Raw genomic sequence first — 18683 nt, forward strand, 5'->3', positions numbered from 1 at the left:
AGATCCTCGGCTGCTCTTGGGCGCGATACTACGGAAAGGGTCACCTCGTGCCCTCGACGCGCCGGCTCCCCGGGCCGGCGGTACATCTTCGGGACACGCCTTTTGATCCTTCACCGAGCCGGTTGGTCCCATGGTGCTCTTGCCAAGGGCCGCTCGGTAGGTGCCCATCCATTCTTTTACGTTTCTAGTCATGGATCAGGATCAGGACACGTATGGCTTCTTCGTCTGCTGCATGCATACATGCATGCCGGCTTCTTCCAACATGTCGCCATTTCCTCTGCGGCGGGGTTGGTGACACTGAAGGAGGGCTTGGCGTGCCGCGGCGAGGTGAGGGGGATTGGTGTCACTGCCGTCCCACCACCCCGCTCTGTTTTGACCGCTCTGTTTCGAACAAGCCAACTTGGGGTGTCAACCAAATAGGTGCCATTGAAGCCCGGCAGAGTTGAAAGGCCACGAAGACATTTGTGTAAGCGGTTTCTGGCCTGTAAAAGAAAGAATACAATTATATTTACCCCAGAATGACTCAACAAAGTGATCTGCGTTCATATGTACCATGAGTATATTCTGAGTAAAAATAGGTATAAGCGTGTCCCATTTACAAAGGCAGAATCTCGACTCACCTAGGTCACTCACCACTATTCTTTCGATTCCTTCTTGTTTCTTTGCAGCTGTTTTGTTTCCGAGGCGTCAGGTTTCACAAGGCCAGTTGCGGTTAGCCGTGTACTCTGGAGGAATCATGAAGGGGGAGGGGTGAGATATTGTTATCACACTCAGTTTACTAACTCACGGTTTTATGCCAACATTTTATCTATACCCACTTAATAGCATTGGCTGTAATTGTTTTTCAATGAAAACTGCAGCTCTGGTCTCAAGGTCAGGACGAGGCTGACACCGCCACAACACAGCACATGGCCGATTACGAGAACCTGGGACCTGGGTTACCTTCCCAATCTTTTTGATATCAAGCATGCCAATCACTTCAAAGGGTAAGAGTATCGTGATTGTTCACTGCTTCTATCCAAGCGTCGCTGAGGCTACATACCAAGGCTTGCTACGTGTCTTTAATAGATACCTAGGCGGGTTTATAGCCCAACGCACTGCAAAGATTCTCGCAAGACCACACTGGCCGTGACAACTTAGTTATGATATTAACCTGAATTGTATTATTCTGCTGTCTACTTAGAGGTTCTAATCAGTATTTGAGAGAACATGCTAAATCTCACGACATGCCATAATTATGGACACACAGCCGAACTCCCCAGGCTATGGACTCCATCTATCATATCGTCATGTTTTATTTTTGTTCGGCCATTGAAGTTTCGGAAGTAGTTAATAACCAATATAAGAGCTGTACAATCAGGCAATAAATTCCAGAGCTTCGCCCACCACAAGTAAGTTGGAGAACAATCTGCGGCCTGGATCGAAGATTGGACGCAATTTACAATTTAATTACAATGTGTTGTGATGATGAATGCGAGGAGATAAACGCACCAATGACGCTATAGCTTGATACAGACAAGAGGCCTTTGTTATGGTTTTAGACTGGTGTTTGCCATAGATTTCACCGGATTCGAGACTCGCATGTTTGTCTGGGAATGCTCCAAAATCCTCGTTTTGGGATCTGGGCGATTTGTAATTACTTCACTTGCGTGCGTACCTTGGTTATGCAGAACCTTAGAAATTCGCCAAAACTCTATTCCTGCAAATGTGCCGGCAGAATTGTGCACGATAAGGATTGGCTTGTAATTCTCTGGTTCCCTATCTACGGCTGTTCTGAAACAATTGCGATGGTGGCCAGGTACTCCCTTACATGGTCTCTGTTCACTGGGGAAAAAAAGCCGTCCCAGTTCGAGTTCGAACCCGCGCCCTCAGATTAGCGCCTTCTGATCCGCCGTGACTCACCGCCCAGTCAGGTGGCCTAAGCTCTCCGAGTTTTCTCAACCGCCTACATTCCCCGCTTGACCACCCAGCGAATTTTCTTTGACCCCTCCATCCCTCATCGAGCCATTCGCGCCCTGCGAATTTCCTCTTCACCAGTATCACCTCGCGCCCGGCCAATGGCATAACACGTCGGGGCATCGCGAGAACAGCACTTGAGGGAGCAACTTGTTATCAGATGCATCAGCCCTGTAGCGAGGATTCGGAAGAAGGGACTTGGGCCTTGCCTAGACGAGGGGCATTGGTGGGGGACGAGCAACCTGGTATTCGCGTCCATCGCTGTTCCACCCTGTCGTCAATTCTGCCCGTCGTCACTGCTTCATCGTCGTCTTTCTTCCTTCGCCAATTCCCGGGATCCAGCCTCTTTTCTACAACAATACGGCATTAAATAATCACCACTTCTACGCCACACATCCTTGCTGCAGCTGCAGCTACTGCTCGTGAACATGTCTCCCGCAGCCATCAGGCAGCCGCCAACAATCAAGGCGAGCACCGGCGGCGGCGGCGCCAAGTCAAAGACCAAGCGGCCAAATGCCGTCCGCCGCATTATGGACCGGGAGCAGAACCGAGAGCGTCGCGAGAGAGAGTCATCGGTGGCCGCATCAGCCATCAGCAACCCTGCCGGCTTGGCGGCGCGGCCCTCTCGGTTTCGCTGCGCAAACAAGAAGTGCAAGAATCCAAACGTCCAAGACGGAACTTGTCAGTCTTGTGGTCAAGTCGCCGACGACAGCAACATCGTCTCGGAGATCACCTTTGGAGAGGCCGGGAATGGCGCTGCTGTTGTGCAGGGAAGTTATCTCGCCGCGGACCAAGGCGGTGTCCGCCCAGTCGGCGGTCTTGCCTTCCGCCGAGTCGCCGGCGGCGGCGCGAGCGAGGCCCGTGAGCGGAGTCTGCGTGAGTCAAAACAGCTCATGACCGACTTTGTATACCAGCTCAGGGTTCCCGTATCCTTGGTTGACAGCGCTTTCCGCCTTTACAAGATTGCCTCCTCTCACAACTTCATCCAAGGCCGCCGAAAGGCCAACGTGGCTGCCATCTGCATGTATGCTGCGTGCCGGAAGGAGATGAACAACAAAGTCATGCTCATTGACTTGGCTGACATCATCAAGACCGACGTCTTCCTTCTCGGTCGTAGCTACAAGGAGTTCCTCGCCCAGTTCCCGGATCAAGCCAATGGCACGCAGCCAATTATCCTTGAGGACCTCATTTTCCGCTTCGCCTCAAAACTCGAGTTTGTTCACGAGACCAACAAAGTTGCCGAGTCCGCTGTCCGTATCGCGGCCCGGATGCGTTTCGACAATATGACACACGGTCGCAGACCTGCTGGCATCTGCGGTGCTGCCCTTATCATGGCTGCTCGAGCCCACAACTACCGCCGCACTGTCAGAGAGGTTGTCTACATTGCCAAAGTCACCATGGCCACTATCCAAACCCGCATGGAGGAGTTTGCCAATGTCCCTTCGGCACAGATGACAATCGCCGAGTTCCACGACAATGCCTTCTTGGAAAACGCCGAGGACCCCCCTGCCGTGATTAAGCAGTCCAAGCTTAAGAGGGAGGCGCAGGCGCTTGCTCAGACCGAAACTCAAACCGGTGAGCCAACCGAGGGTCAGGGCCGCGAGAAGCGTGCAAGAGCTGCATCCGGTGTCCCTTCGACGGCTGGGCAGGGGTTACCTGCCCCCGTCGCCGGCATCCTAACCCCGGCCCCTTCGGCAACACCGGCAACTGCGACAGCTCTTGACAAAGACGGGTTTGTGGTCCCGCCCCTCCCGCAACGCACCGCTGGCTCCACTTCTACTCAACCGTCTTCTCAACTTGACGACCAGCCAATGTCAGATACTGCCGCCGATGGCAGGCAGCCAGACGACCAACAGCCAGACGACGAGGAGCTAGAGTCCTTGGCAGATCAATTTGGTGATGAGCCCGCCGATGAGTCAGACGACGATTCCGATCTCGATCCCACCAGTGAGATGGCAATGGCAGCTGCACAAGGAATCGAGATTCCAGGCCAGAAGCGCAAACGCCCAGAAGCACCAAAAGCCGTCGAAACACCCGTCGGTAGTGTCAGTCCCAAGGAAAAGCCCACCAAGGCAACAGAAAACAAAGTCCGAGAGAAGAAACCAGTGATAGCTTTGCCCATCGACGAGGAGTGGGAGATGGACGAGGCCAATCTAGAGCAGGAGATGGAGAGTCACTTGCAAGATCCAGAACTGCTTGGCGCCTCTGAAGTCGTCGCTAAAGATGTTCAAGCCAAACGCGCCCGGGAATCAGCTGCCAATGCGACAGGCGAACAGCTTCCGCCAGCCGAGGCAGGTGGTGACGATTACGACAACACGGACAGGAGTAACGAGGCGGGCCCCGGAGGAGAGACTGCAACCGAAGAGCCGGAAACAGAACCCGATTTCACACTGGATCCTCGGTTTACGCCAAGATCAAAGATCTCCAACTCTAGAGATATTGGCGAAGACGAGTTTGCCGACGATCCCGAGGTCCTCCACTGCCGGTTGTCGGATAAAGAGGTTAAGATCAAAGAGATGATCTGGGCGAACCACAACAAGGAGTACATGCGCCAAATGCAACAGAAAATCTTCAATAAAAAGCTGGCTGAGAATGAGCCGCCCAAACAACGGCGCAATCGAGCCAAGAAGCCCCGCATTGGCGAAGGCCAAGCTAGTCCAGCACAGTCTGCAGAAGAGGCTGCCGTCAACATGATGCGAGCGCGCGCTATTAGCACGAAGCTCGACTACTCCAGACTCGGCCAGGTGTTCGACATGTCCAAGCGCGGACCAGGAAGCATGTACGATGGTACGAGTTCAGTCGGCAGCCACAGCGCACTTCCAAGCATAGCTGGCAGCGAGGTTGGTAGTGACGTTGAGAGTGACGGCGAAGACGGTCTTGTTCGTGGCGACGTCATTCGCAGCTCTGTTGGAGCGTCTCCTGATACCAACACTACAGCTCCGTCTGTCACGCAACCCGCGGCGGTAGAGAAAGCTGCCTCGGCTGCTGTCCCCGTAGATGGCGGGGACGACGAGGCAGCTGAAGATGAGTTTGACGGAAACGAGACCGAGTTCGGCGGCGCTGATGCGTTTGAGGAGGAGACCTTTGTCGAGGACGATTTTAATCCTTTTGCCGATGACGACAACGAGGGCTTTGGGGCCGGAGATATGGACGACGAATGAAGGAAACTTTAGCTCTGATGAACTGAGATGGATGATACCCGGCGCAAGAGATGCTACCTACCCCCTTTCCGGCTTTTTATGCTTATCCACTTGGGGAATTATTTGGCCGGTATTGCATTTTTACATATTTGTACCAACACCAACTCTAGCGATAGAAGGAGGCTCTCGCCCCCTGTAGTATCGGCCACGATATTGCCTACGGCATGTATTATAGGATAAACTAGGCATTAGAACTAGCGGAGGGCAAATATTGTGAACGGGCAAAGCCCCCTCCGCCAGAGCGCAGAGCAATCTACCAAATGATAACGTCATATTTTATAAAGAATTTCGTGGCATCTATGCCGTGCTTCGAGCGTATTTTACTGGTTTCAATTCACGCAAACTCTTCACAGGTGTCATTTTAGCGGCGACGGCGAGGAAGTGGCAAAGTCTTGACCTTGACTACTTAGTAACACCAATAACTCCAGATAATGCTTGCCCGTATATACCTAAAAGCACAAAACAACCCATATTTGCAAGAACCTCATGATATACACCCCATAGGAAATACGTTTTTCACCATCCCAAGCTGCTCCTTTCAAGCCGCGACAATGCCTCTGGTCGCCCGAGTTGTCGCAACAGAAGGCTGGTTGTCGATTATGATGCCGACGCCCGAGCCCTCGACACCGGTTCCCAGCTGAATCTTGGGCCCCTTGACAAGGGCAGCTTCGGCGTAGGTGAGGGCGCGGTCAAAGCCGGCCAAGTCGCGCTTTGCGTGTCCATCCTCTCTGGGCTCGACATCGCCCTCGCGGGGATCGAGCTCCTTGGACACGCCGGGTACAGGCAACGAAGCCGTCTGGTGTTGTGGGAATACGTGAATCACTTGGTCAATGAGCTATACTATATCTGACGACTGGGACAGGGTGTATGTGTTTTGAGGGGAAAGGTCTGGAACTTTCTCAGAAGACAAAGAGGGATAAGCAATCTCAACGTACGGGGTCGGAGAGGATGGGAGCCGACACTGCTGCCGCGGCCACGGTGCCTGCGTTGTTCACGGCAGCGCCCTGGAGCGTGTTGACGGTCCTCTCCACCGATTCAGCTCCTCCAAACGATATTTCACCATCACCGACCACCACCGCGGGCGAGTATGCTCCGAGGTTGATGTTCAAGGGGACGGGGATGGCCCGAGCCAGGGCGAACAGCGCCGCGGCGGACAGGACAGATTGGCAGCGCATATTTGAGGTGGTGGTGAGGGACTGAAACTGGTTGTATTGTCGGTCACTTAGAGTTGTGTTGCGAGAGAGACCCGACAACGAAACAAAAGAAATAGTAATTAAAAAAAAAAGTGAGTGGTAACCAGACCCGAAGAAAGTATAGACAAGAAAAATAAAAGGAAAGCTTCACTCGAGCACAGCTCGAGGTGGGTTAGTCGTTCTTGGGAATGAAGAGTTGTGATACAGAAAGAGAGAAAACAAGAGGTTCAAACATAGCGAGTTGCCCGCGATATATGTACATGTGCATGCGGGCAAACCACGGAGGGTGGCCAAGACACCGAGAATCTTGCGCTGACAAGAAACCCCGACGTCTCCACGAGCAAAGAGGAGGCGAGGATCCATCCATCGCCGCCAAGGCCAATGCCGCCCCCAGGAAGTTGAGCAACGGCAATGTGAGCAAACATGGCGAACATGGCGAACATGGGTATGTCCGGTTGCACTGGACTGGAAAAGGGGGCGGACAGCAGCGGTGTAAAACAGTCGCTGGAGTTCTTGGCAGAGTCGCTGAAACAGCTGCACCAGACTTCCGCTGGGAGACGCTGTCAGTGAAGTGTGGAGGGAACCTGGAAGGCAGGGGGGCTTCGTCTTGGCAAGTGGAGCGCCGAAGCAAAGCACGACGTCTACCGCGGCGATGCCGCTGCGAATGCGCTGTAACATTTACGAGTGTCGCTGCAAGTGGTGCAACAAACCTCCCTTGCCACGCGCTGCTTGGCAAGTCGATTCTGGAATTCGCCCCGACACGATCGCCTGGCGGGTCTGACACGGCCAAGAGCCAAGCAGCCAAGCAGAGATCGAGGTTGGCATTCATTTGGCGATCGCAAAATCCAGCCGTTGTGTTGTGTGTGGTTCCACTGGGAGTAAGGAGGCGATAAGAAGACGAAGATCAAGACATAATAGTCGTAGACAGGGCTACTCTAATTGGGTACCCATACTATTCAGTAGTGACTAGAACGAGTTTTGCTGAAGCTGCGTGCAGAAAGTCTCAAGCCAGGCACCTTTGTTGGATGATTGCCAGGCATGTTTTGTGTGTTGAGAGACTCAAGACAATCGATAAGGACTGGTGGTGTGGGGGGGTGTTGCGGCGAGCCTCGCGAGCGGCTGTGCCTTCCCTTTTCCTGCCCGCACGGGCCGATACGGGTGCAACTGCCATCGTTCGGGGGACTCTCGGAGGAGTGGTCAGACTCTTTCGGTTTCGCAATTTGAGACCTGCCCCAGCGTCCTTGGCAGCGATAGAGAGAGAGAGAGAAGCAACAGATCGCGCTCTATAATGTGCACACTCCCCTTCCCGGTTTCCTACCATCGAATTCTTGGCTCTCCCGGAGCACATTTGCCGGTTTCGACGCCTTGCTCTCGTGCTAGCAGAGCACGACTAGGCCTCTGTCCTGGCCTTCCGCGCCTTCTTTGCGCAGATTGTGAGAGCCGCCCAAGGCCAGCCTCGCGCGGGTACCTGAGCCCAGCCCAAAAATAGGACAACCAGTCTCTCGCGCCGTCCATAACATTGAACTCAGTTTGACCGCTAGGAGCAGCAAAGACTTGTCCAGTTTAGCGCGTCCACTGAATTGTTGGTAGCAGGATTCCGCTACCCGTTGTCCAACAAACAAGACAGCTCAGCGCCCCCCCCTCCCTTTTTTTTTTATCGCCACAGATTGGATGAATTGGAATAGCTTCCGACAACCTGGGCGAAGGCGTGGAAGATCGCGGTAGCCTCCAAGGCTTCAATGACCCGCCCGCATCAGAACAGCCTTTTTCGTATGCACGAACACATTTACTCAGGTCCCGCACCCACCCATATGTTTTCGGATTCCGAACGAGAGCGGGGTCGGATCGCCTCTCCGAAGCTGTGCTGCAGCTCACGGTGAGGCCGAGTCCCAAACCTCTCTTCTCGGTGTCTTCCCGAAGTGGGGAAAGCCCGAGGAGGGAACGATCGCTCAACACCCCACCATGCAAGCTACACCTCGACGGCCGCATAGTTTTGGATTGGAAGATATCACTGCTGTGTGGAATACACTTGCTGGGCTCAGTCCAATAGGATACGACTTTTTGGTGTTTTCGATGGTTGTGGTGGTGGCGACTTATGTTGCCGTGGCTGCTTTCGCAACTGCCAATCTCATGTCGAGATGCACCAGACTGCTCGTTCACGCCAATGAACATGCATTCGACACAAAGCCACTGACGCTACCAAGTCGGTCGAACGCAGGATTCCGGTTTCTGCTGAGCGGCCTTTTGCGGTGGTTTACTCAAAGAAGCTGCCAAATTCGGCATGCATTGTGTCATGAATATGCGTGTGGGTGGCCTTTGGGCTTCGGGCGGCAAAGGGGGAAGTCCGTAAACATAGCTAACCCGTGTAATGTCAAGGCCAGCTGCTTTGGAGCTTCTACAAAAGCTTGTTGACTGAGCTTGTTCCTCTCCCCCGATGGAGCTAGTACCTGGCCTACATAAGGTATCCGGAGAGCCGAAGGCCTGGTCCGGTCCGAGTAGCCTGGCCACTAAAGCACAATCGTTTCTGCAGGCAGCGCGAGTTTCTCTGTGCCATGTTCTCCTCACGATTCTGTAGTATCCGCTCTCGACCGCAAGGACGAAGTAGGCTTTCTGCAAGCTCCCATTAGCTCTCTGCCTCTCTCCTTGGTGTGCACTCTCCCCTCCGACCAAGGTCGCTCGCATATATATCTCGGCCTCCTTCAGCCCCCCCATGCAAATCGCAACTCGCAACTCGATCCGGTAAAATCGCCGTCGGCACGGAGTATTACTTACTTTGATAACAGCAACGCACATCAATCCGCTTGCATTCCGCCCACCCACACCACTTCCTCAGCCAAGACTCCGAGTCGGGTCTCCCAACGCGGCCAGATATAATTAGCCCGAGGCCACCCCACGTTTTTTGGCAACATCGTCGATATTTATTTCGTAGCGCCCCAACTTTGAACCTGAACACCCTCTCGGCCTTCAACTTATTTCACGTTTTACAACTGTCGCCGCTATGGAGTTCGCAATAAAAGAGACGAGCAGCCCCGCTGCCGTCCAGACCGCCCCCGTGCCGCCTTTCTACATTAAGCCCGCTTCTCAGTTCGGACCGAGGGAACGGCAGTGCTGCCAGTGCGGGACAAGGACAACCACGCCCTCGACGGCCGCCGCGTCGGTCCAGACGTCGCGGTCGTGCGAGTGCGACCACCAGTTCTGCAACGAGTGCCTCCGGCGCGACGGCCGGCGCCGGACCGTGATCCCCCACTCGTTCCCCGTCGACTGGGTCTGCAGTACGTGCGGCGACACGCACTCGGTGCTCGAGATATTGACGGCCACCGTGGTGTGCCACTGCGAGGCCCCGACGCTCCAGGCTGTATACGACCAGTTCGGCAACATCTTCCTCTACTGGCGCGACGACCCCGCCGTCTACGACCTGTCGCACCCGTCCAAGGTCCAGGAGGCTGCGTGGCGCGTCTGGGAGGCCGGCAGCGCGCCCTGGCTACCCTACGTCGTCGCGGCGGAGAAGGCCGCGAAGGCTCGCGAGCTCGGCAGCAGAGGCTTTAACCGCTTGTCGTGAGTATTCCCTCCACATAACCACCTGATTGCCCAATTACCCGGCCAACTGCTGGTTCCCGCATCCCCGACGATGGCATGTAACATCGGCTAACTTTCCATCCTCGCGTGCAGAAGCCAGTTGAGCATCTCCAGCCAGGATTCGCTCGATGAGGTCCTGGCGGAAACGGAGATGGAAATAAATCAGTCGAAATGATTTTTTTCCTCCCCTGTCTTGTCTTTCTTGTTTGATTATCCGGTCTTTAGGTTTAATGAGCGAAACCCGGCCGAGTTTGCCGGGAGGACACTTGGGATGGAAGCATCAGGAATGGGGGGGGGGGGGGGGGTTTGGCGTTCTGGGTCCCATATATGCATTTGATACCCTCGTTATCGGCGTTGTCCGCGGGTCAACTAATTTTCCCAGCGGCGGCTGTTAGTCTAAGACGTTGTAGGATACAATGATAGTGTATTAACAGACACTGTATTAATTCGCACTACGTTGATAGTAAATATCTTTCTGTAGACATGTATTCCATTCGGCATCCGTTCAGCATCCACTCTGCATGCGGCTGCCCAGCCCAAGTGGCCGATTGTTGTGACGGCGGAGTTCCGAACTGGGTGGTCTGGATCGGCGGGGGCTGGAATGTTTGAGCTTGGTTTGGGCTATTTTGTCTGGCCTGACATTAATGTGATATGCGATCAATTTCCGACAAGAATGCGGCGAATGGCGTCTCTAGATTGATTCGCGCGAGTGACAGATCCAGGTGCGGTTAGTTGCATTTCAGCAGGAAAATGTGATGACTCCGGCCTCGTTTCTACACTTCCACCTTGACCTAGCCCGCGAATCTCGGACTTCAGGCGGAATGTGGCCATATCAATTCGAGGTGACACGGCCCAGCCCGGTTGGCCCGCGTCTTGTAACAACACGATGAAGACTTTACGCACCGAGGCCGGCCATGAATTCGGCCCGACCCATGGGAGGGTCCTGGGCAGAGTCCCAGGGACGTCCAGCTCGTCTTCTTGGATAAACTGTCTCGGTCCTTGTTTTGATGTGAGACGGCTGCCGCTTGGTTTCGGTTACTAAGATGCTGCGGTGTTGTTGCTAAACGGAGGTTGGTTTTCAAGCGGTTTTCCTTTTGGTGGGCCCCAGGGCCGAAAACGACGGGAATTGCAACCTCAGATGGAGGAGGATGAATTTCTAGCCAATGACAGCACTGACAGAAAATAAAGTGATGACGAGTCCAGCGGGTGCTTGTAGGGAAGATTATAAGATAATACCTATTAGCTTGAGCTTATTCCAACGATATTTGAAACATGAAGGCTCACACTCCGCACCACCTCGGGGGAAAAAAGGCCTCATTTTAAATAATCGATCCATATTGGGCTTTTTGATGAAGCCAGTATTACTTTCAACAATTACGTTACTCGTCACCATTCGCCCGGCTTTTTTGACCCATTTCCTTTCCCGTTGGTTCACTGTGCTTCGTTGCAAGCCCAGCTACTGGCCTGTGTCTGATACTTGGGCTGCCTCAGAACTTTAAATACCGGGCCGGTTTGGTCGATTTTCCCAAACCCGCCAGATTGCGACCCTTTACTGGCCGATCCACAGAGCCTGGCCTGCCCGGCCGGCCACACAGCCAGAACCCGACCACCAACCAGGGCGAAGTGGGCAAACGTGGAAACATCCATTGCTATTGATTGCCGCGTATGATTAGAGAAGGCAGGTAGGCAGTATTCTCGAATTTGTATATAAGGACTGGTTCGCCTGGTCCTCACTCGGGGCTGAAGCTGGACAGTTCCTAATACCACACTCCCTCACCTAATTATTTGTTTAATTTCTTTAAATTTTCGAGATATACCTACCTAGCCAAGGACTCGCAAATCAAGAATCTTGCGCTGCTTCAACCAATCGTTCGCCCTAGACGCCTAGTTACTGAATATGTCAACTGTACGCGCTCAAGGGGTTACTGAAGTACCGAAGGGGCCCTCTGTTACGAAGTTGAAGTCCACTCCTGGTGCTAGGACCGCTGTCGTCCCGGATTACGTCGACGAAAAGAAAGTATCAACAAAGCTCTTAATTGTTGTGAAAAAAGACACTGAAATTGGCGGTGAACATGACCGATATTATCTTAATATACCACTTGTACAAGATTATCTTGTAAGCCACTGTTTTGTTTTTTTCTTGAATAAGAATGTGGTCCATGCCACATTTTCGAAAGATTGACTGACCGAAATCTTGTTCCAAAGGCACAACTCCGGATAATCCTTGCAAATCCAGAAATCAAAGGTCAATCGGACATTGTAGGAGTTCTGAATGAAGCGGTCAGCAAAGCCCAAACGAGTGAAGAGTACCAATTCCTTTCTGGTACGACGGGTGCCGAATCTGAAGGGCATGTTCAAACCATGCATATAGGTGCTTCCGAATGGCCCGAATATTTCGAAAAGGCAAAGAAGTTGTCTATGGCCCCTGTTGAGATCCTACCGTCTAAGATCAAGAAGCACGGTCTCCCTCCCCGCCCTAAGCTGCCAAAAGACGATGAGCCAAGTCCCGCGCAGTGGATGGAGAGCAGCAGAAAGAAATTGGTGTCTGGCCAGTCTAGTGAACTAATAGTTGTTACACAGTTCCAACCTAGACTACAGGGGAAGCTTTAATCTTTTATTTATCTTCTACCTCTGATTCTCACACGGGCTGGACGTCAAATTGAACGAGGATTCTAGCTAGTCTTTGCAGGGAATACTACAGATATGGAGAAGAATTAGTTACACGCTTGTCACTATCTCAAAACTCACGTGTTCGTCTGTGTAGGTACTCTGACAACAACCGACGCCGAGACAAGCGACGCCGCCAGTGGCCAACAATACAGACGGTCTGCTTCTGCTTCAAGATGACGAATAGAATAGGCTTCAAAAGCCGTCCGAACCTCGCTGCCTCGGACGGCGGCCCAGAGCGGCCAACACTGTGCGGGTATATAAGCGGAAGGATAATTATCGAGGCCCGACTTTGGACGCAACTGCGAAGCGCGGAAGACGGTGGTATGGAAGATCGCCTTGGTGTAACCGCACTCTCAAGTCCGGATTATCCGCAAGCTAGAAAAAACAACAATCTCCCACTTTTCTCCTCAAGACGTTAGCTTTTGTGAGACCTCAACTCTCACAGGGACCAGCAAGTCACCAGCCGACCGCGTTGGGGTGCGTTGTTATAACAAGAAATCTCGGTGTGGGTCGGAACCCGAAAATTAATTCATCAAGACTCACCCCAAATCCAATCACTATCTCGACATCTCTGCCGGGCGGCGGAAGACTCGGTCAGCCGTGCCACCAGGATTGAGCCGTCCAAATCTGTTGCTGGAACGGTGGCCCCTGCGCCGGGCTGAGACATGCATGTCTGGGCAGCGGACGTCTTGGCGGCCTCGCGTTTGGGGGCCAACAAAGGCGACACAAACCGCTTGGCGTTACCTGAACATTCGAGCTTATTCCAACGTAAGGCTGTTTGGACGAGATGATGTGTCAGAGATGGATATGTGGTGGGACGGAAACGGCTCGTTGGGGTTTCTAGGCCGATTCATGATTTTGTTAAATTTCTCGTGCATTAATTCTGTTGTCGGGTAGGAGGAATTCGGTGCCTCATGTCTGTCTTTACTGATAAACCTTCACCTGTCTTACATGTGACCGAATGAGAATGCCAGCTCGTCCCTTTGGAGACATTTCAACGTGCAACCCTAATTGACGGGCAAGGGTGTTGTTACTGGGTCTATCAGCCCAAAACCACGAGACAAAGGCAGGCAAGATGTTTGCGCATTAGTAATGATAGAATCCTGCAATGCTGCCGCGCAGCGTTGGGAACAACGTGCAGAACAAGTCTAATCACAGACGGCCGCATCCGGCAATAACGCCACGATCCAAGCGCCTTTCCCTGGTACATGACCGGTGAGTCTAATAAGGAATGATACTCTGAAAGAAAAAGAACAAAAAAAGAATACCTAAAACGCCGTAGCTATGCCTTTAATCATTGCGCGCTCTAAAAACACGGCGGTGACGTGTGCGTATTAGAGCAACTCCGCACAAGTCGTGGTCCTCCAAGTCCTCAGATGTGTCCCCGTGCGGAGGTGTGTCGTCTTGCGACGGCGCGTCCTCCTGCGAAGGTGTGCCGTCTTGCGAGGGCGTGTCCTCGGCAGAAGCGTCGTCCTAAGACCCTCCATCGTCCGGAATGCTGATGGATGCAGCCTCTGGTCTCTGGAGAAAACCCGCGTCGCTGGCCTCGAGCAGAGCGGTCAGCCAGATGTTGGCCATTTTCCTGTAGCCCACGTCGCTTGGATGTGTGTCGTCGGCCAAGTCACCCAGCTGGGGCCCCGTGTCTCCGCGCATGTTGACCAAGAGCAGCCTGCGACCTGCGGCCTGGAGCTTTTGTGCTACGGACGTCAACTGCACGTTGATTGCCACGGCGTCCCTCTCCGCATTGCCGTTCCTATTGACAATGAGGGTGCTCAAAAAGATGACAGCCCGGGGGCTCCAGCCGTACAGATCGTTGAGCATGGACTCCATGCGCTCGCCGGCGGAGCTGATGTTCTTGTTTTGGAGGGCGTCGTTGGTGCCGGCGTTCACCAGGATGACGTTGGGCTTCCATTGGGGCACCGAAGTGGCCGCTTTTTGGTGCACCTGCTCGATGCGGAACCCCGGCCAGCCCTCGACGTCGTTATCCCTCATGTTGCCGTGCTGTCTGCTCCCGACCATGTTGACGGGGTTTCCGGCGCTCGTCAGCTGCGTTCGCAGGGCGTCTCGGTATCCATTGCCGTCAGATGAAGCCTGTCCCCACGTGATGGATGCGCCGAGGGGCATGATGCGCAACGGGACCCCACCGCCGAGGGCTGCCAACGCCCGTGCCCCAAGGTTGAAGTGGTTGACGGCGACGCCATGGGACGACAGTGGCGCACTGAGGACTGCTAGCGTTGTTAGCTGAAGAACGGGTGACAGAAACGGGGCACACTAGACGTGCGGTAGTGGGCCGCTACTCACCTAGAAATAGAGCGTTGAGAGCTGAGAAAACCATGATGGGCTGGGCGGGGGCGAGGTCGTGTAACGTGTGTGGGAAGAAGCGCGCAGTGACTGCTGTGGATGTTGCTGGTGATGATGATGCGTCGGCCAACGTCAAGTCATGTCTCAATACGGAGCGAGAGCATGCGGATTTATAGCTGGCCGAAGCTGGCCGACGACTGCAAGTGCCGGCCGACTCTTTGTGAAGCAATATTCGGTATGCGAAGAAGAAAAAGAAAAAAAAGGGAGGTGGCGCGCAATAACGCGAAATAAGACTGATATTCCGCGGCTGGGCTGTTGGACCGGGACGAGATCGGGAGGGTGCGTTGCGTTCTAAGATGGGACGCCGTTGTCGCCCGTGTTGCTGCTCGCCTAACCTGCCGGGTGAATGCCACAATTTCCAGAGACAGCCAGGCGCCTTGCGGAAAGTGTGGCCTTATTTGGGGGTCATGTATCCGCGTCGAGAGTTGGAAGGAGTGACCGGACAGGCTAAAACGTCACGTTGCGAGCGAGTGAGCGTGCTGCAAGGCGGACATGCAAGTGGCAGGAAGGTATCCGTACTCCGGATGCACCTCCCGCAAGCTAAGGTACATACCGGTAGTCAAAAGAATGGAGAGACGATGTACGTAAACGAGAAGGAGCGAAGGTAAGGTAATATTTCACCAGCGGAGGCGGCGCTCCATGGCGCCACTTGCACCTCCCATGGTCCCGGGACGTTGCACTGTTTGGGATTGGGAAGTTTTGTCAAAGGAAAAAGAATGCCAGCTCGGTCTGACCTTAAGCCTCGATTCTTTTCGGGCAACGCACGTGGGCACCAGGCACACACACCTTCAGCAGCTGAGACGACGGCGCGCTGTACTCTTTCTTTCGTGTCAGCACTGGGGGCGTGGGACGGCCAGGGGGGAGGGAGGAAACAAAGCTCGCACTAGACCCAGTGTGGGTTAGGTCCGATTCGATCTGTCCTGGTCGCCTGAATTCCTCCTCAAATCGTCAACGAACCCCTCCTCAAATCGTCAACGAACCCCTGGTCGAGCAGGCGTGCGGCGGTGCTAGGCTGTAAATGTGTACTAATCATCTGCTAATTACTACCCCTTTGTGAATTCTATGATTGTTCTACCTTTACTCCTGGTTGACACTAGAATCTGACATCTGCACGATTTCTCACCTGCCGAAATAGACGGGACATAGCCGTATAGCATGCTGGTGGACAATGCGAGTCCGACAACTCGGGAATGCCAAGGCGGATTTTTTTGTTTTTGGCTGGGGCTGGCACCAGCCCGTTGCTGTGTCGGGGAAAAGCCAAGCTCAGCCAAGAGCTGCACTAATTGTTACACTAGAGTACAAAAGGTGGGGTTCTTAAGCCCTGCATCTGCCGCGATCTTGTCAGGCCTAGAACGCCGCCGGCCTTTCGCTTTTCCTCGGATTTGGTTGGCCAATGGTTGCGACAACACAAGGCCAGATGGTTAATTCCAGCCACTTGCAAAGCACGTTCTGTGCTGGCAGTCTCAATTCGTGCATCTCGTGGGGGGTGCTCGGCCCAGCTCATAAAGCCGAAGGGCTTCCTGGGTCAGGGCCAAGACATTTCCTTCCCTTTTCGTTTCCATCTCAATTGCCCAAATGCTTGGCAATTTTGCGGGGGAGAGCGATTGCCCGTGAAATGACGCTGAGTTGCCGCGAAATGATGCTGGGTGACACAAAAGAGGCAGCGGCACTGGCCCGCTCTCTGGGCACTTGGCATTGTTTGCACCATCCGTGGCTGGGGTGCTCTCATCTTGGCTGTTGATCCATCCGATGGCTCCTCCGACCACTTTTGTCAACCGCCCGCCGTGTTAACCAACCAACCTACCGACTTCGAAGCGACCATAAGGCCAAGTTGGAAGGGCCACAGGGCAGAGTTCCATTGTTGGGCCGGAAATCACCTTCCAGGCGCGAGCCAGGGTTCTGCACCCCCGGCACTTGGGTTGATCAAGTTCATTGGTGCAACGCCTCTGCTCGGTAGAAAAAGGGCAGAATGACGCACACTGCACAGTGGCACAGGTCGAACGGGTTCGGTGAAATGTGTGCGGGAGGGGATAGAAGCAAACAAAGGCATGTCTGTTCTACAGGACGTGTGAGGGGAGTGTCCGCCATGATATCGAGTGGGGCAGGGCAAAGCCACCCCCCTAACGTGACCAAAAAGGCAACTCAACCTGACTTACGAGATTCAAGATTAACCTTTGAGACTCTGGCCAGGGGTCGGGCGAGCAAGACGAAAAAGTCCGTGTAGAAGGATGGAAGATCCATCTCGGCCGCTCCGCTCCGTTTATTCCGTTGCTTCGTATCGCCTCAATACCGAAACAATTGTCAATCAAAATTCGGTAGCAACTGGGTTGGGTGCAAGGTGCTGCTCCCCTTTTGGGTGGGTACAACGACAAACCAACGGGAAATGTGACTAGATTGTACAATCGGCATGACACCCTTGTTGAAGGGGAAAACACCCAGCGGATGAGGGAAACATCAAATAATCCTAAACTCGCGGATGCAAATTGCAAACGGGCTTATTAACCTCAATCCAGTGCGGCAAAACAACTTGGGAATAACTACGGACTAAATAAAACCTCACCGGATGAGGGGAAGAGAAAGCATTAACGCGATCAAGGAACAAGAAACGCTCTCTTCAAGTAATAACCTACCATTCTCTAAAGCACATTTTGGGATAAAAAGGAGATGAATTCAGGCAAGGAGGCATTGGGGAAATGACAAGCGGGAAGTCCAAGGCAGGGGTTAGGGTTGTAGCCAGACGTTGGCGCAAGCGCTGTGCGGCGCAGTGGCATCGCAAAAAAAAAAAGTTGGTGAAAATCATGACGACGCAAAAAAGCTGTAACAAACAGCCCAACAACCTGGCCATGCAGGCAAAAAGCATGAGACTCGGATGCGGGGAGTCGAACCCCGGGCTGTTGAGGGAGCAGACACTGCTAAGCAGTGAGAGTCAACGATGTTACCGCTACACCACACCCGATGAGTCGAGGTGGTTTCCGACGTGTTGTTGTGGTTGGGGGGTGGGCACTGCCCTTATCAAAGACCTAGGTCGAGGGCACGATGAAATCGGCGGGGGCTGCTTCGAGCTCCTGAGAGGAGAGGTGATGGTGGGGAGGGGAGGGGTAGCTAATTCCTACAACCAACCAACCAGCGGCCGTCTGCTCTTTTGGAGCTTTTTGTGTTCAGGCGGCGGGGGACACGGACGCTGTGGGGACCTGCCGCAGCGGGCCCCCCACAAAGCACGCCAACACCCGCGTGCTGGGAAGCGGGCCTGGTGGCCCGGGGAGGGTCTAGGCTTCGTACTAGGTTGCCGGCGATCTAGGGCCACGATCTACTCGCTAGGCCTTCTAAGTCGCCGGCCTAACTAAGGTGCGATAGAACTAGTTGCAAGCAACTAGGGAGGTCAGGTGGGTGATTTAGAAGCCCCGGCGAGAAAAGGCTAGCAGAAGCTTCGGAGCTCAAATACCGTGCTACCGCGAGACTGAGAACATCCACCAATAGTGCGGAGAGAACGACGAACCCCTCCGCAAGCTCGACCGAAAAGGACTCACCGCCGGGGTTGGCCTGTTTCGATGTTCCTGTTTCGATGTTCTGGACGCCAGGAGACTGAGAGGGGTAGTTGCTAGCGCTACGTCCTCGAAGAAGCAGAGTGGGACTAACATTCTCGACGTTGGCAGGTGCTATGTTTGCCGGAGCTGATTTGTTGGTCTGTTGTATTGTTGGTCTTGTAAATAGCGCGCGCATGTGGCGT

At 53.8% G+C, this 18683-nt stretch overlaps 6 protein-coding genes and 1 non-coding gene across 7 annotated transcripts; 4 read left to right on the forward strand and 3 right to left on the reverse strand.

Moving 5' to 3' along the window:
• Positions 1-1993: 1993 nt before the first annotated feature.
• On the forward strand, positions 1994-5442 carry B0T26DRAFT_699964 (uncharacterized protein). The gene has a single exon (XM_060441502.1). The coding sequence runs from the start codon at positions 2385-2387 to the stop codon at positions 5115-5117; it is 2733 nt and encodes a 910-aa protein (XP_060297584.1). The 5' UTR covers positions 1994-2384; the 3' UTR covers positions 5118-5442.
• Positions 5443-5531: 89 nt separating this feature from the next.
• Positions 5532-6621, reverse strand: B0T26DRAFT_699967 (uncharacterized protein). The gene is made up of 2 exons (XM_060441503.1): positions 6092-6621; positions 5532-5952 (listed from the first exon to the last, which is right to left on the reverse strand). Exons 1-2 carry the CDS (start codon positions 6329-6331, stop codon positions 5695-5697), a joined length of 498 nt encoding a protein of 165 aa, XP_060297585.1. The 5' UTR covers positions 6332-6621; the 3' UTR covers positions 5532-5694.
• A 2514-nt stretch (positions 6622-9135) lies between these two features.
• Positions 9136-10006, forward strand: B0T26DRAFT_190330 (uncharacterized protein). Its single transcript, XM_060433673.1, has one exon. It carries the CDS (start codon positions 9348-9350, stop codon positions 9906-9908), a length of 561 nt encoding a protein of 186 aa, XP_060297586.1. The 5' UTR covers positions 9136-9347; the 3' UTR covers positions 9909-10006.
• Positions 10007-11623: 1617 nt separating this feature from the next.
• Positions 11624-12599, forward strand: B0T26DRAFT_190347 (uncharacterized protein). Its single transcript, XM_060433674.1, has 2 exons — positions 11624-12041; positions 12131-12599. Exons 1-2 carry the CDS (start codon positions 11823-11825, stop codon positions 12533-12535), a joined length of 624 nt encoding a protein of 207 aa, XP_060297587.1. The 5' UTR covers positions 11624-11822; the 3' UTR covers positions 12536-12599.
• Positions 12600-14068: 1469 nt separating this feature from the next.
• Positions 14069-14930, reverse strand: B0T26DRAFT_749160 (carbohydrate esterase family 3 protein; the record flags this gene model as incomplete). Its single annotated transcript, XM_060445063.1, has 2 exons — positions 14069-14820; positions 14897-14930. 2 exons carry the CDS (start codon positions 14928-14930, stop codon positions 14069-14071), a joined length of 786 nt encoding a protein of 261 aa, XP_060297588.1.
• Positions 14931-17415: 2485 nt separating this feature from the next.
• Positions 17416-18674, forward strand: B0T26DRAFT_190432 (uncharacterized protein). The gene is made up of 2 exons (XM_060433676.1): positions 17416-18339; positions 18434-18674. The coding sequence occupies exon 1, from the start codon at positions 17650-17652 to the stop codon at positions 18298-18300; it is 651 nt and encodes a 216-aa protein (XP_060297589.1). The 5' UTR covers positions 17416-17649; the 3' UTR covers positions 18301-18339; positions 18434-18674.
• On the reverse strand, positions 17821-17912 carry B0T26DRAFT_t106. The gene has a single exon. It is a non-coding gene; the product is annotated as a tRNA-Glu (tRNA).
• Positions 18675-18683: the final 9 nt, after the last annotated feature.

The sequence above is a fragment of the Lasiosphaeria miniovina genome, assembly GCF_030549165.1.
Source record: "Lasiosphaeria miniovina strain SMH2392-1A chromosome Unknown B0T26scaffold_3, whole genome shotgun sequence".
NCBI classification, from domain to species: Eukaryota; Fungi; Ascomycota; class Sordariomycetes; order Sordariales; family Lasiosphaeriaceae; genus Lasiosphaeria; species Lasiosphaeria miniovina.

What these genes read in the sequence shown, in the direction of transcription:
- B0T26DRAFT_190330 (XM_060433673.1), top strand. Translation starts at nt 9,348, where the DNA reads ATGGAGTTCGCAATAAAAGAGACGAGCAGCCCCGCTGCCGTCCAGACC.
- B0T26DRAFT_699967 (XM_060441503.1), bottom strand. Translation starts at nt 6,331, where the DNA reads ATGCGCTGCCAATCTGTCCTGTCCGCCGCGGCGCTGTTCGCCCTGGCT. An exon ending in CTCCCATCCTCTCCGACCCC is followed by an intron (nt 5,953 to 6,091) that starts GTACGTTGAGAT and finishes CCACAACACCAG; the next exon opens with ACGGCTTCGTTGCCTGTACC.
- B0T26DRAFT_190347 (XM_060433674.1), top strand. Translation starts at nt 11,823, where the DNA reads ATGTCAACTGTACGCGCTCAAGGGGTTACTGAAGTACCGAAGGGGCCC. An exon ending in CACTTGTACAAGATTATCTT is followed by an intron (nt 12,042 to 12,130) that starts GTAAGCCACTGT and finishes CTTGTTCCAAAG; the next exon opens with GCACAACTCCGGATAATCCT.
- B0T26DRAFT_699964 (XM_060441502.1), top strand. Translation starts at nt 2,385, where the DNA reads ATGTCTCCCGCAGCCATCAGGCAGCCGCCAACAATCAAGGCGAGCACC.
- B0T26DRAFT_190432 (XM_060433676.1), top strand. Translation starts at nt 17,650, where the DNA reads ATGACAAGCGGGAAGTCCAAGGCAGGGGTTAGGGTTGTAGCCAGACGT.